Genomic DNA, 17,605 nt, shown 5'->3' with positions numbered 1-17,605 from the left:
AAAATGCGAAAAAATCATTTGAAATACTTTAATAATTGTGTGGTATCGGTGTTAAATATGAAAAAGTACTGTGCCATGTATTTTTGAAGCTTATCGAAAGCTGTTGTTACTTAAAATTCACTTAAAAACATGTGGCGAAAAAGTACTTATACAATGGCGAAAAAGTGTTTAAAAAGTGGCGAAAAGTACTGAAACATGCATTGTTGCAGAAAATTGTAATTTTTCAGCCAGATACCCAAAAATTCCCGAGAAGTCTCTTGGTTCAATAGAGACACAATGCTTCAAAGCATCTGTACACGAAATTTCATTTTGTTTCGACAAAAATTATAATAATAACAAGGGTATCAAACCTTAAGGTGGCGAAAAGTACTTACTCTACCCTAATTCTGTTTATCTCCGTAAAGTTCATGAATAAATTAAGAATTAAACAATGAATTAGTTGATTTGAAGTTTTGAAAAATTCAGTTCAGATTTCTCAAGATCCTGAAATATCAGCGGTTTGTGTCTTGGTTATTTATTTATTTATTTAAATCAATACTAATAGGGTCCGCCCTTCTTGCATGATTTGATTAAGTCAGAAAATGGAAGGCAGAAAGAAGAAAAGAAAATACAAAGTCAGAAAATTCGTACAAACCAACCAGCTGTCATTAACGAAAATATCTCTGGAAGAAAGTTTTTAGTACAGAACCCAGATGGCACAAGTTCGAAATGAGTCGGTTACACTCACTTATTTAACGGATAAAAATATTATTTTTGCTTTTTCTCAAAGTTGAATAGTTAGGCCTAACGCACAATAACTTTTGTTTGTAAATATGTTTTTAAAATTCCCTATAAGAGAGAAGGAGATAACTAGATCTTTGTTTCATTTACTGTCATTGAAATGTCAATAACATATTTACAAAACAAAGTTATTGTTCGTTGGGCATTATATTATGTTACTGTAGTGACCATATTACGGAAATAAAAACAAAAATATTATTTTAAGTGGATTTTATCTAGTTAGCGTAGTCATAATGATCCACATAGCGAAGCGCCCGGATTCGCGCATTTGACCTTGACAGCACCTTAGAGAATGTGCAACAGATAAACTCAATAGCGAATTTGTGTAAAATTTGAAATAACAATGCATAAAATTTATGTAATAATAAATAAGTAATATTCGACGAACAGTGCGATTCTACCCTTTAAAAAAACTCTCAAAGATACTGGGTGAAAGTTCATCTGTGATAAAAAGTCTTTTCATCCATCATTTACCATTTAATTTAAAATTTATTTTATTACAACACAAATCAACGTGAATGGGCTTTCTTCTATTCGTAAAAAGGGTTTCCTTCTTCAACATAATAAAGTTGATTAGGGGTCATCTCCTTTACACCTTTTCCCCATCAACTTCCACTCATTTTTTTCTTCTATTTTGGCCCAATTTGTTTGCTTTTTCGATTGGGGGAGCTTTTCTTTTTTAAAGTGAGAGGCTCCCAACCGAATACAACTTTCCGAATCAGGAAAATTTTTAGGGTTTGGTGCTCGAGGGGGGAGGGGGAGGAGGAAAAATGAGCGAGTGTGATGTGAAAAATAGCATTTTATGTTGAATATTGGTGCGGAAAAGTTTGGTATTTGATTTTTCACTCATGATGAGAAAATTGAGTTTATACATCCATGGAGTAAAGCCAACCACAACCACAAACACTCAATAAAGTTTCACTGTCGACATTCTTCAAGGAAGATACTTCTTGCAGCATTATTTCGATATGTATGTTGGGGCCTGTGAGAGAATTTCCCTTGGTGGGAAAATCGCACAAGTTCATCAATAATTCTGAGCTATTTGGGGCAAAAGCACTATCCCTAAGAATCTTCTTCCTCTCGTTTTTTTGCAATTTACATAGATTTTCTGATTTCACATTAGATTATTCCTTGCGTTAGGTTACTTTCTCAGGGCCTTTTTTTCTTCAGAAACAGTTTTCCTTTTTTTGTGGGGTGTGAGGGTAAAGTTGAAAGTTTCATTGAGGAAATCAGAGAAAGAAAATTGCGAAGAATAGGGAATATACTTGCTCTTTAATACTTAATTTTTTGCAACTTTATTCAGAGATTGAAAGGGAAACTGTTTCCGGTCCAAGAGAAAAAACAGGAACTCATGGAAACAAATAAGAAATTGAAAACAGAAAAGTTTCGGTTTAAAAAAAAAGTTTTGAATTGGAAAGTCACATATTTGTTCTTTGCCTTGGATACTCAGTTGGGTAGAGTGTCTATAAATTTGAAATTAAGGTCAAGAGTAGGAATTAAGAATTAGTAGACTCTATATTGATCACAAAATTTTTTTGAGGTTTATTGTCATTTTTTTAAATAAATATTCTACATTTTAAAATTAACTTCTGAGAGTATAATTCTTGTTTTCAAATAAACATTAAAAGTTTCAAGTATCATTCTAGTTATTGTCGAATTCGAGTCTTCTTGGAGCCTTTTGAAATAAATTTTATTACTTTTATAGTGATTCAAAGTTTTTTATGTGCTGTTTTTTTTTTTTAAATTAAACCCGTTTGTAAAACCCGAATTTTTGGACTCCGTTTCTGACGAAGTTATAGGCTGAGTACATAGTCAAAGCCTTACCGTCACGCTCAAAATTGTCTCATTTTCGTTAAACTGTATGAACGGTAATCTTATAGTTAGTCGAGACACAAACTCTGTGCTATAAAAATTGATTTAGTGCGGTTTCGTTTTAGTACTAGCGATATTACTCTAATGACAAATTTACATATGAAATTATTGCTGATTGTTGAGAATTTTCGAGAAAACTCCTTTTTGGACCTGTTTAAATCATACAATTAGCGGAGACACACAAATTATGCTATAAAATCCACGTAATTGAAATAACTGCAACTGAAAATATTTTATTTGTACTTTACCTTTCTCAATTGGAATTTTATAGGGGTTTGAATTGTCATATTAGTAAATTAAATTATTTTTTATCGATTTTTATGGCACAATTTATGTGTCTTGGCTCTCCTTAGTTACTTTTGCCGGTGAATTTTTAAACCATACCTCCAAAGCGCTTTTTTGTCACCAAATTCTTTTTAGAGTAATAATGTATTTATACGTCTTCCATTTGGTAAAACATTGCTCTCCCAGTGTTGTAACTTTCAAGGAAAAAGCAATGAAATAATAATAGTGGTGCTTCTCCAAAGAATTGTCTGAATTTATTTTTCTGTATTATGAAAATGCGTTGTGGAAAATCTACTGGAAAACACTTCAAATAAATTATGTGGTATATTCAACCTTTTCCCGATGGGAAATGGGTGGTGGATATATGTCTTGTATTCGTATTTTCATCAGTGCAGTGGTGGAAATGAGGACACGATTTACAAATAAATTACATTTGAAAGGGCAATGAAGAACCCTTTTGCTATAACTGACAAACATTTTGTTATCAAATTAGAAACATTATTTTCGCGTTATTGTTTTTTGCTTTTTCGAAGGTCACTGTACTAAAATGAATTTTACAGTATTAGTGATGGTAAACTAAATTTTGTTCATCTGGTTTAGAGATTGGCTAGGCGGATATTTCATTCTTATACGAAAATCCCCGGTGAATTATTCCTACACTGAGAGAGAAATCCGAAAAAGTCAAAATAACATTCCGGAAATGTTAATTTTACCCTGCAGTATTGATCCGAAACCGGTGTAAATATTACCCTTTTTAGGTATATTATGGGTTAAAGTTACCCTTTTTTCATGTTGATTTTACCCTCAAAAGGTGTAAAATTAACATTAAAAAATGTTGATATATTTTTACACCCGAAAAGTGTCAAAGTTATGATGAAGAAAAGTTAGTCGTAGCCTCATTTTTTCTCAATGTAATATCGGTTTTTCATGGTCAAAGGTTAAAAAGGCTCTTGGGAGAGTATTTCTGAACCGAATGGGGTTATGTTTGCGTTCGATAAAAGGTCTTGGAATTTCTGACAATTTTTAACCGGTTCCTGTCGGTTCTAAACCGGTAATGAACCTATTCACAACCGATAACTAATTTTTATTGTAAATTCAATTATATTACTCCAAATGTATTTTGAGTAATCTTTTTAGAGTGATGTTTAAATCGATTGAAATCGGTTGTGAACCGGTAATAAACCGGTTATGAACCTATAAGAAATTTTTGTCCGAAAATCAATTTTATTACACTTAAAACTATTTTGGGAAATATTTTGAGTTATTTATGAATCGGCTCAAATCGGTTAAGAACCGGTAAACAGTAAGTGATGCAAACAGGGGCCTATCGACATTTCATTTTTCCATACGTTTTTGCCTAGAGACACTGAAGACTATTCGCAAGTTTTTTCTTAAAGAGAATTGCCTTATCAGTTTAATATATTTCGAAATCGTGCATTAAAAGCTATCTAAAAATACATATTTCATTATGTTCGCCAAAATTATACAAGAACTACGAGCAAATTTGTTTAAGTCGCGGTGCAATAGCTGCAAGATTTTTACAAGGAAAAGTGAAAAATAGCTTCACTTTTTAATAGGCTTGATGGGCCCCTGGGTGCAAAAATACTGTTTAGCTAGAGCATCCAAGACACGAGTTCCAGTACTTCGCAAACCCAGGTACGCTTTACCATCCTTGAATTTGAAATTTGTGCTTTCACTACAAACCTCCTGTTTCACTGAGAAAAAATGGGGGTGCGACTAACGTTTTTTCCTTATAACTTTAACACTTTTTAGATGTAAAAATATATCAACATTTTTTAATGTTAATTTTAGACTTTTAAGGGTAAAATTAACATGAAAAAGGGTAACTTTAATCCCCAATACACCTAAAAAGGGGGTAATATTTACACCGATTTCGGATCAATACTGCAGAGTAAAATAAACATTTCCGCAAAGTTATTTTAATTTTTTCGGATTTCTCTCTGTGTTTTTACTAAACTTAAAGTAACATTTTCCATCACTTATTTTGTGTCATGTGATTAAAAATATTGCCTGTAGAAAATTGGGAAAAGAATTTAAAGAAAGCACCTTTCGGCTTGTTCGCTCCTTGTTTTGAGGATAGAAGTATTTTAAGGTTGAATATAAAAGAGAGGAAGCATTTGCAGAAAGTGCTTTCACTATATAAAACACTGACTGGTGAAAATTTAACAATATAAAATGGAGTGAGAAGCTTATGCAGGACATACATATTATCCTGTGCACTTTAGGGGAATACCGAGGATGCTTATTGTTGGTGAAAGAATGGAAGAGAGTTGCATAGGTAGCAACAACAAAAAAAAGCATAATTTTCCCAGATATGTGTGAAAAGCTGCCAAAGGGTTGAGGGGTGTGATGAAGTAGACGCAAAATGTGAAAGAGAAAAATCACGTCTTGTTGTTCTTCAGCATATCACAATACATATCAACCGCAAACAATGAGTGGAAAAGGTGGGAAAAAGGAAAAATGTAGAAATGTATTCCACTTTTCCTCTTTTCACCACAATTCCTTCCCATACTATTTTTTTCTGTTTTACCTGTGTCTTTCACCTTCTGATATAAATCGCAATATGAATTTGACTTTATGGAGGACATACACCAACATATTTTTCATAATTATATTCATGAAGGAGAACATGAGTCTCTGTATGAATAAATCTTGGTATAATTTTCTACTTCTGCATCTTTACTTCTTGAACCTCTGTTGGAGGATTTTCAGAAGAATATATTTTGTGGCTTTGGGAGAATTATTTCATGTCAAAATGATTAAAGTACGAAGATCTGCAGATAAATCTGATGAAATTATGAACTTTGAACCTACAACACTTGAACTTTTGATGCTTGGAGATTTCAGGTGATATTGATTTATTGTGGTTATAATTGTAGGCACAAATTTACTATAAATTTTCATAAGAGGAGTATTAGTAGTTAAATGGGTAAAAGACTGATTTTATAATACCGGAGGTGCTGGGTTTGATTCTCATATTAAATCCACACCAAATATCTGAAAAAGTCGAAATAACATTCCAGAAACGTTAATTTTACCCAAAATCGGTGTAAATATTACCCTTTTCATGTGTATTATGGGTTAAAGTTACCTTATTTTTTATGTTAATTTTACCCTTAAAAGGTGTAAAATTAACATTAAAATGTTGATATATTTTTACACCTAAAAAGTGTTAAAGTTTGAGGAAAAAAGTTAATCGCAGCCTCTTTTTTCTCAGTGTAGTCATTTAAATTGATACCAATTTTAAAATTTGACAACAATGACATTTCGCAAATGTAAAACACAGGAGATTGCCAAGAGATGGCGCTCATGAGATTTTCAATCGAACTAGTTAATTTTTTGAATATGATAAACTTTGATTATAAACGAAAAAAATAATCCTCAACAACCAATTGACTCTAGATTTTTCTGTAGCTTTGGTAAATCTCTTATAAAATTAGCTGTCAAAAAGGCTGTAAACCAAGACACACACCTGGTAAACGTAAAAATCACTGTAGGGGGGAGTGGGGCTACTTTGAACTGTGCGGTGCTAGATTGTTATACGACTTTTTCGCCTATTTCTAAATGAAGCTGGTCTTTACAATTATTTTATTTAAATACACAATTATTTTGTTTATCCAAATTACATCTTGTTAAAAACCAGTTTCCTTTAGAAATATGCGAAAATATCGTATAACTATGTAGCCCCACAGCTCAAAGTAGCCCCACCTCTCCCTAGGCTTAGTTTATAATACTTCTGTAAATCAATATTGCTCACAAAATTACTTAAAAGTGATCTATTTGTATGTCAAAAATAGAAGAAAGAAACAAATATTAGCAGTAGTGTAGATGGCTGTATTTTATGGTGTGCCTCCAAGCACTTTGAGATAATTTATAGCACAAAATATTTTATAAATTCGTTTAACATTTTCAATAAAAAAGTTTATTTGCATTCAACACGATGTTTAAAAACTAAATTATCATGTGAAGATATAAATTGATGTCTTGGAAAGGTGTTAAAATATTATAGCATGTGCTACAAATGGATTTTTTTTAATTCCTAAAATTATTATTCATTCTCATCCTGTAGGTTTATTGAGTAAACTTAGATCTTTGCTAATTTGTTTTCCACATTGCAACATTTGAGATAATAGCTCTTCCAGTAAATTAAAAATACCATAATTGTGTTAGTGTCTAGGGTAAAAATAATCTTATGCTGCAATTGTTACCTATTTCAACAAAAACTTTTAAGCTGTTATAAATGTAACTTCCTTCAAGGTCTGACAAAAATAGAATTCTTTTCTTATATTTTCTGTTTAATTTATTCAAAAATCCTTCATGTTTTTTTTATATCGTTTGCTATAAATATTGAATAATTATTAAAATTTTCTAAAATTAGTATTTATTCTTTTCCTAAAATTTTATTTATTGAACGTAGGTGTTTACTAATTCGTTTTCGATATTACAACGTTAGAGACACTAACACTGGTAATAAATTTAAAATACCATAAATGGGTGAGTGTCTTGGATAAATAGACTCGTGCTCCATTTATGAACTATTTCAGCAAAAACTTTTACTTTGTTAAAAATGTAATTCTCTTCAAGCTTTCGCAAGAAGAAAAAACACTATTTCTTATATTTCCTTTTTTTGTTTAATTTATTCATAAATACTTCATGTTTCTTTATAGCATTTGCTATAAATGGGATAATAATTAAAATTTCGTAAAATTATTGTTTGTTATCTTTCTGAAATTTTACTAATTGAACGTAGGTGTTTACTAATTCGTTTTTTGATATTGCAGCGTTAAATACACTAATACCATGAATAAATTAAAAAATACCATAAATGGGTGAGTGTCTTGGATAAATAGATTTGTGCTGCATTTTATGAAAAATTTCACCAAAGAGATTTAAATTGCTAAAAATGTGATTTTCTTCAAGCTTTCAAAAAATAAACTTCATTTTTTATACTTATTTGCAGTTCAATTTATTCAAAAATTCTTTTTCGTGATTCTTTATAAAATTATTTGATACTGAACAAAAGCAATCTTTGTCAAGGAAACTTTTATGAAAATGCCGAAAGTAGGAAAAACTGCATAAAATATCCTAAAATGCTTTTCATTGTTACACAACATCAGCGAAAAAGACTGAGAAACTTTCCAAGAGATTCCTTCATGGAATTCTCATACAAAGTTTGCAATAACATTACATTTAAAATAGAAAATAGAAGAAAAATTGTGAACAGACATTTGAGGAATAAACTTCTAAAATCCCATATTGCACTTCGTACTAGTAACTTCTGAGATAAACTTTTGGAACAATTACTTGAAGTATTGTTTCTCAATAATATTGTTTTGTCTTTGCACCAGGCTAGTGACTGAGCAATAGATAGGGACAAAAAAATCTCTCTTTGATAAATCTGATTTAAGCTGCTCCAATTACTGAGAAAAGCTTAAAAACTTGCACTTGGAATTTTCTGTGAGAGTGCATTTGGTGAAAATTTTAACCAGATCTTGATAACATTTTGCAATTGATTTTCTCGCTTTTGAGATTTTTCTATGTGGGAAACCTGAGCTTTCCCAGAAAAGCGCAGAAGTTCGATAAGCTCTTCCGCAATCAATGAACGTGTAAATTTCACATGGCTGTGACGTTACAAAATAGATTAGAAGTCAACGATAACTCCTCTTTTTCCAACTCCACTTTTTTTTAATATACCTATTTACGGGAAAGTGGGGTTCTTTTAGATAGCAACTTTGATTTGTTTTTTTTCTTTGCTTTGTGAAGATTGATTTTAAGATGGTAAGATGAACAAAACTTACTGCACAATTAAGGCTATTAAACTTTAAACATGAATCAGCATTATGCAATCATCGTAACTGTCTGAGTAAAAATTAAGAAAATATTAATATTGTTGATTCTTGCATTAAAAAGCGATAATTAGGGGAAAGTGCCCATGCTTGATACCATTAGAAGCTTCATAATTACTAAATTTTCTATGTTTCACAATATATATATGGGACTCATCGCAACCATATTTTAAAAAATATGGGAAAGTGGCCAGTTTTTAAAATATATTGCGGAGTTACGTTTATTGAGAAAAATAGTGAAAAATTAGTCATTACGAAGCTTCCAATGGTATCAAGCATGAGTACTTCCCCCTTTTACTAAAATAAAGTTTGAAAGGTGCTTTAACCTCAAATAAGTAGATCTTAATACTGAATCTTAATTTTGTGAAAATTTTCAATGTTTATTTTTTGAGAGAAAGAGATGAAAATGAATGAGAAAACTTTGTTTTTAGCGCCATCTGTTAAAAAATTCCAATAATATTTGGACAAGAGTTTTACAAAAATCTTATGTACAGTACAGTTCCTCAAATTTGAACAATATTTTCAAAAACGTAGCGGAATTCAAGTGAAATGTACTTTCCCTAAATTAAGATAAATAACTTTAGAGAATATTTCAATGTAATTTATTGTGAAATATATGGAATTTGTTGCAGAAGTTAATATAATATGATAATAATGAGGAAACACCTGAGAAAAATAGTTCTAATTCAGACTTCACGAAAAACTTTCTATACATAACCTCAAATTTTACATTTTGAACTCAACCGTCGCGTCGTTTAAATTTAAGGAACTCCACTGTAATACGCAGTTCTCTCCAATATCCGGCACTTCGATATCCGGCTGACAGCTGCCAGACATTGTCAGTTGATGAATTCAAACTTTTTTTTTTACTAAGTATGCAGCTTGTGCAGCTTATTCACTTTGAAGACTTAAGTGCACTTCACAACTTTGTATTGCACTACCACCGTAGACACTACTTTCTCAACAATTCACCATATTTTCTATCGTTTTCTACTACGTTCTATGTAAATTTCTCTAATTTTTCCCTAATTCACTACTCACATTTACGAAGATTTATGCCGTTCGACTATTGCTGAATGAGCCATCCGACATGTCGAAAATTTTCCAACTGGGTAGCAACAACACAAAAAGAAATCTTTTAAAATTTTCACTAAATAGGTCTTTTCGACACAAAATTTTAATCACAGGATACTACAGAAACTGGAGCAAACTCCTGAACCATAAAATTTTATTTTATAAAAAAATGTTTGTGTGCTTGTCATGCAAAAAATTGCCTAATTTTCACTTAATTCCTGTCGGCACTGTACTTTTTCAAATTATAACACATATTTTTACTGGGGGAGCTTTTCCTCCAAATGCACACTATAATATTGTTGAGAAAATACGCGAAAATATCAACTACTTTGCGAATTCACAGCATTGAATAGTTCTATTTTCCATTTAACAAGTGAAATTTCCCCTCAGATATACCCAGTGAGGAGAAGATTTTTTATAGGGACACTAGAAATTACTAGAAGTTGGCGTCATATTTTAGTCGTGAGCGAGTAATCTCAGAGTTATTATGACGCCAAATTGCTATTTGGGATAGTCGCATTGTATTGATATTTATTTTAATTTTTTCGATGTAAACGGCAAATATATTGCGACCCCTCGAATTCTATTGTACGTCAATAATGGTCAAAACGGTACCTAAACAAAATTATTTTGATGTTTATTCGGTTCCAACGGTTTGTGCACACCCTTGGATTAGAGTAAATATTTCTGTTTTTTAACCTTTAAAAAAAAACCGTCATCCCTGTAAAAATCTAATGCAATTTCCACTTTACGATGCGAATCGATAAGATTAGATTGGGATTTTGGGACAATACAATCTCAAACTAATGCAACGGCTCGGACGGTGTAAATGGTTTCATAGAATCTTAGGGTTGCCATCGCCATAGCTCAATTTGCTGTCATTTCCCACAGATGATAATACAAGTGACATTTCCTTTGATTTTTGACATATCTCTGCGAATCAGACGATTTCTGAAAAACGCTGTCACGCTATTTGTCCGTTTATTTGATACTCCATCTAGAGGCCAAACCGGTCAACCTGTCAGAGATAGTGACGTGAGGTTTTCGAAATACCCTCCATAAATCTCCATTTGCATCATTAATTTGCCTCTTTCCAAAGAAAAAGAAAAGCGGTAATGAATAAACCTTCCCCTATGTCAAATTGCCCCACATTCCCTTAACTCTGGTGCTGGAGGAAAGGTAAAGGGTGGGTGAGAAATTCAATTGAAGGATGGTGGGATACATTTTAAAATTGCTTTTCACGTCACATGTGAATCGATGGGAATGATGATGACAAGCACGATATGGATTCATTTGGATTTGAGTACTGGAGCTGTGGAGTATGACTCCCTGAGTCGATAAATTCGAAAGGAATACGCTTCGGAAGTGGTTTTATTCACAAAGTACATATCACACAACTCTTGAATTGGCAAGATAGACATAGACAGTTGGTGGAATGAATGGTTGAAAAAAAAGGAGACACCGAAGTTGTAGCGTTTAGCATTAACAAATAATAATTGTCTGAACGATATTCTATTGATTTGTATGTTCGATAAATTGTTGAACTAGAAGTGCAAGGGAATGAAAGACAGTGGGGAAATTGTGTTGATATTGATTTGCGTGAAATTATAATTCTCTCGAAATTGTTCATAAACATATATACTTACCTCCTCAATTTTCTCATTATCTCCTTATCATATTAAGAGGTTTCCCTCTTTCAACCTTCCATGTCAAAGGCTCGGGAGGAAACAGGAAAAGACCCTGCGTTGGGGGTGTTTCTCCGTTGAGAAAATTATGAGGACATTGTGCTAGTTTTTTGGTCTCTAAAACATTCAGATGGAGGTAGATAGAGAGAGGGACAAGATAGGCAGAGAAGGTTGATTTATTTTTTGGCCATAGCTCGAGGAAGAATATTCAGCAGTGTTATGCAATAATTCATGAGTTCAGACAAAACTAGTCGTGCCAAAAAATTCATCAAATAAAAAATTACTATGGGTGTGGAATGGCGAGATAAAAATGACAATGATGACATAAACGGACTCATGCCCTTTCTTCTTCTTTTATTGCTCGAACTTCACAGGAAAAGCAATGAATATACAATCCTTCAATTGTTTGGTATTCCGCAATTTTCGGCTTCCAATTCTTGTAAGTAAATTTTTGAGAAGGCGCATTGAAAGTTTTCCGACAAAATGACGTCATGCTCCTTGTCCGTTTGCTGGACCTTAAAAGGCAAAACGGTTATAGATAGCGACTTTTAGGGTATTTCGGAGATCCTGTCCTCGTTAGTCGAGTTGTTTGACATTGACACTGCCTGACATCGTCCTTCTACATAAAGATTTCGTTAATGTACTATAATGCCTTTGAACTACTTCTCTAAATAGTTTTCAAGGTCAAAAGGTCAAACAGCTCTTTTGAAGTAAATTTCTCAAGCGATTTTCAATTATTTAACAGTCACAATTTGTTCAACAACTTTTCAAAGATTCCGAAGTCTAGAACCACGGAGTAGTGAGTCAAAACAAAGAACAAACTTCTGATAAATATTGCGGAAATACTTTTGTACACTGAGAAAAAAAGAGGGTGCGATTAACTTTTTTTCCTCATAACTTTAACACTTTTTAGGTGTAAAAATATATCAACATTTTTTAATGTTAATTTTACACCTTTTTAAGGGTAAAATTAACATGAAAAAGGGTAACTTTAACACATAATACACCTAGAAAGCATAATATTTACACCGATTTCGGATCAATAATGCAGGGTAAAATTAACATTTCCAGAATGTTATTTTAACTTTTTCGGATTTCTCTCAGTGTAGTATAACATCTAAGTCACAATTTCAAGCATTCTGCAAAGCTAGAGCGCTTTTCCGTCCTTTTTTCTTTTCTTTAAATGACTAAGAAATCGATTTTAGATCTAACTTCTTCCTTTTCTTTGGACTTTTTTTTCTTTGCAGAAAACAACCAAAGACATTTGCTTTTGATCATTGCTTTTATTCAACGGACTACGATGCCACACATTTTGCATCACAGGAAACAGTATTTGATTCTGTCGGCAGAGATATTCTGGACAATGCATTTCAAGGATACAATGCATGTATATTTGCGTACGGACAGACAGGTGTGTATATCTCTTTTTCCAATAAAATTGTTTGATTTTTTCAAGAGGAGTCCAAATAAGATTTTTTAAAGCATTCTAATGGAAGTGAGGGAAATCTTGGGCTACAGAATATCGAAATTTTATAGATTACGTTTGGGGGAACTAGTAGAGCATATATTCGCTGCCTCTAGCCTATTCTTCAACTAAACAATATTATCTGAGACACCAACCTTGATTTTAATTTTTATAGTTAGACAAGTTGCCAAAACTGGCATTGACAATAACATTGACAATAAATAAATTACAATTCAATCTAATAAATAATTTATCTCCAAAAATTATGAATGTGTAAAAATATTTCGATTATAGCACCTCATATTTGAACCAAAATGTATAGTAAAGCCTTTTTCAAACATAAACAATTTCTATATTACTCATAATCATCTCTTTGTCACCCAATTCTTTTTATTTCGTGTCAGATAAAACTGGAAATGTTAAAGTTTTACTGAAAATTATAGCAATATTTTATTTATATTTTGTTTTAAATTTAGTAACGTTTTAGAATGCCTTCGTAAAAAGAGTCTATGCCAAATTAAGAAGAACAAATCAGCAAAAGAAATAACTCAAATTAACCTTTGGTTTATTACATTTTTGGAATATTATTTTCGTTTCATATCTGTCAAAAGATAACTCATCGATTAGGGTTGCCAGAAGGCAATTAAAGATTTTTGAATAACAATTTTTACATATTTTTGTCTTAATAGATAACATATGTTTTTAATTGATTGAATTCCGATTTCAAGCTGTCAAATTTCGTCGCTTATGGCGCTGGCACACCTTTTCAATTTAGTGAAATTCAATCGATTGAAATTTTACCTCTTACTCTTTCAAACTTAAAATCAGATATTGTTGTCTCTTTTTGTCAAACGAAAATTGAAAATGAAATTGAAATTTCAATTTTCGTTTGGCAGAAAGAGACAGCCACATCTAAATTTAATGGCGCTGGCACACCTTTTCAATTTAATGAAATTCAATCGATTGAAATTTTACCTCTTACTCTTTCAAACTGAAATCAGATATACACTAACGGCCAAAACATTAAATACACCCTTCGTAAGCTTAAATACACGTGATTTGGACCGGGAAAACGCTGTAATATCCAGTTCTATTGACTGAAATAGTTTCATATATAAACCTAAGAACAGTTTTAAACAAGATTTGAGAAAATACATGAGCTACAAAATTTATAATTTGAGGATCAGTCAAAAATTAGCTTTTTGGAAAAAAATGCAAAAGTAGCCCCACATTCTAAAACTGATCTAATCTTTTAATAATCATTTAATATAAGCTAAATACTATTAGCAAATATTATTAAGAGTCAGAAAAACTGAAAATAATACCGAGGGAATATTTTTGGTACGGATTGTGGTCGGTTACCGGTGTGATCTGTTCTGAAAGGGGTTTCTTCTTTGAATATTGAAATTTTCAGCCCAAATTCTACTTTTTCATAATTTTTTTTATTATTTTTCAAGTTACTATTTATTATTGTTGCAATTTCATTTATTTACTTCATTATTTTATTTAAAAAAAACATGAATAAAATCATCAAATTCAGTTTTCCTCGAAGAATTTTCCTTTAGCTTTGATAAGCGCCTCACAAATTCGAGACATCCTGTTGATCAATTTCTCCAAAATGTTAGAAGGAACTCTGCCCACATATCCTGAAGTGTTTCCACAAAGATTGGAACTGATGTCGCGCCTAATCTCGAACCATCTGGTCTAGAAAATTCCAGAAAATTTCGATGTGGTTACAATTGGGTGATTGGGGTGGCTAATGCATGTAGTTTAGGACCCTGCGTTTCTCTTTCTCAAGAAGGAAACCTCTACAAAGCTTTGAGGAATGCTTGGGATCGTTTTCCTCTTGAAAAAAAACCCACGCCCAATAAACCGAATGCATTAGCCACGCCAGTCACCCGATTGTAGCCTCATTGCAATTCTCTTGGATTTTCTCGACCACAAGGTTCGAGATTAGGCGCGACATCAGTTCCAATCTTGGTGGAAACACTTTAGGATGTATGGGCAAAGTTCCTTCAGACATTTTGTAGAAATTGATCAACAGGATGCCTGGAATATGTGAAGCGCTTATCAAAGTTAAAGGAGGATTCTTCGAGGAAAACTAAATTTGATGATTTTATTCATGTTTTTTAAATAAAATAATGAAGTAAAAGAAATGAAATTACAACAATAATAAATAGTAATTTGAAAAATAATAAAAAAAAATATATGAAAAAGTAGAATTTGGGCTGAAAATTTCAATATTCAAAGAAGAAACCCCTTTCAGAACAGATCACACCGGTAACCGACCACAATCCGTACCAAAAATATTCCCTCGGTATTATTTTCAGTTTTTCTGACTCTTAATAATATTTGCTAATAGTATTTAGCTTATATTAAATGATTATTAAAAGATTAGATCAGTTTTAGAATGTGGGGCTACTTTTGCATTTTTTTCCAAAAAGCTAATTTTTGACTGATCCTCAAATTATAAATTTTGTAGCTCATGTATTTTCTCAAATCTTGTTTAAAACTGTTCTTAGGTTTATATATGAAACTATTTCAGTCAATAGAACTGGATATTACAGCGTTTTCCCGGTCCAAATCACGTGTATTTAAGCTTACGAAGGGTGTATTTAATGTTTTGGCCGTTAGTGTAGCTGTCTCTTTTCTTTCAAATGGAAATTGAAATTTCAATTTCAATATTAAATTTCATTTGGCAGAAAGAGACAACTATACCTGATTTCAGTTTGAAAGAGTGAGAGGTAACATTTCAGTCGATTGAATTTCACTCGCAATTGAAAAGGTGTGCCAGCGCCATTAGTTTTTGACTTAAAATAAATTTGAGCTTTTTCTTTTATCTTCCTTTTCGTGAAGATACCACCAATTAGGTTTCCACCATAAATTCACCAATTGGGTTTCTCAATTTATTTCTAAAGGTGTTAGAATGTTATATTTGATTTGATAAGCTCATGTCTATTTTCGTTTATGTGTATTTCAATTTCAACTCAAGTGAAAGACGTTTTCGAGCACATGAATTTCGCTTTCAGATTGTTAAACTATGTCGGTCAGTTTTATGTACGAATGTAGAAAGAGAAAATAACAAAAGACGTAGCCGAAATGTGCCTTCATATTCAATTTTCGAGATAAGTTTTCTTGTCATATCTGTCAAAAGACAATTCATCGATTAGGGTTGCCAGAACATACCGAAGAGTTTGCGTGAAATTCGAATTTCAGAAGAAAAGAAAACTATTTAAAATTCTATATGATGTTACTCTTATAGATAGCTTTTCTGTTTAGTAAAATTACCATTTAATAAAATTACATGTGAATATCAGTCTGTCAAACCGGTCAAACCTATTGAGATGGTGCTTTGTATAAAATTCAAAGATCGTTTTTAAAAGCCGAAAACTGTATTTTTACTTCTCGTTTCGTCCGCGTGGTGTCTGGAATTCTCGTTTGAATATTTCGAAGTACCTCGATTGTCACTTTTTTGTTCTGAGGAAAGCTGAGTTTATAATGCTCATAATATTCCTGATCCATTATAATTTCCCTCACAATCAATTCTTTAAAGAGTTTCTTAATAGCTCTGTTCAGCAATAACCTTTCCAATAGACAAAGCCACAATAAAGCGAAGCCAAAACCATTTGAAAATCTACCGGAAGCGTAAAGTGCAGGTTCATATTCTCGCCGCTTTAGCGCTGATTGATCTGCTTTTGAATTTCGGTATTCTTGACACTTCAATCGTCAACAATGGCAACAACAGTCTAAACGTTTGCTCCTAATAGCAAATTTTTGTATAGTTTTGTGGAATTTCAGGATGGCAGATAGTTTGTACTGCAATTTCATTAAAATAAATGTCCTTTGATGAACTTGCTCGCTTTTGTTTAACTAGTTGGTTTAAACCGTTCGAACTTCCAACGGGTTTTTAGGTAAGTTCTCTCTGATATACCTTCGAATCGGTAAAGGAAAAACCTCAACCGGAGAGAACTCACAAATCGAGAAGGCTATCAATCACTGAACGAGATGAATGTGATATTTCGTTAATTTTTGGAAAACTTTTGCGAAAATTGACTTCGAAAATTCGAAATTGAGTTTGAATTTATCGATAATTAACGGATATTTTGTGCAAATATAGTTCTATTTATCCTTTTTTTAACCCTTTAACGACGAAACACTTTTTACGGACTAAAAATCAACAATAAAAATTAAACTGAGGAACATAATCAATGATAAGTTTTACATATAACCTTGGAAAGTCCAACAGAGTCTGATTCGGTGTATTGTGTGCTTCTATGAACGATAGGGACAAAAATAGCCCAAAAATTTAAGTAATTTTTCTGACAATACCAATGAATAATATTTCTCACTTTAATGAAAAATATTACGTATGAGTATTGTAGTTTTTATTGCTAAAAGGGTTTTGCTTAAAAAAAAATGGAAGTATAAAAAATAAATAAAATCAATTATGAATTTTAGAATTTAAAAATTCGCCATTTTTGATCTTAAATATTTACTACATATCAAATAGCTAGAGGCTTGCAAAAAATATTCTAGATTCCTTTAACCTTCTACTTTACAATTATGTACAGACATAA

General features: G+C 31.9%; 1 protein-coding gene across 16 annotated transcripts in view; it reads left to right on the top strand.

Moving 5' to 3' along the window:
• LOC129800662 (kinesin-like protein KIF13B) overlaps positions 1–17,605 on the top strand; it is a 151,799-nt gene that overhangs the window by 78,658 nt on the left and 55,536 nt on the right. For all 16 annotated transcript variants that reach the window (XM_055845227.1, XM_055845226.1, XM_055845220.1 and 13 more), the window contains exon 3: positions 12,811–12,974. In XM_055845227.1, the coding sequence (XP_055701202.1) occupies positions 12,811–12,974 (164 nt within the window). The remainder of the gene's footprint in view (positions 1–12,810; positions 12,975–17,605) is intronic.

Source organism: Phlebotomus papatasi, chromosome 2, assembly GCF_024763615.1.
Source record: "Phlebotomus papatasi isolate M1 chromosome 2, Ppap_2.1, whole genome shotgun sequence".
Classification (NCBI taxonomy): domain Eukaryota; kingdom Metazoa; phylum Arthropoda; class Insecta; order Diptera; family Psychodidae; genus Phlebotomus; species Phlebotomus papatasi.
The sequence above is the reverse complement of the archived record's forward strand: the minus strand, read 5'-3'. Positions and strand labels throughout refer to the sequence as shown.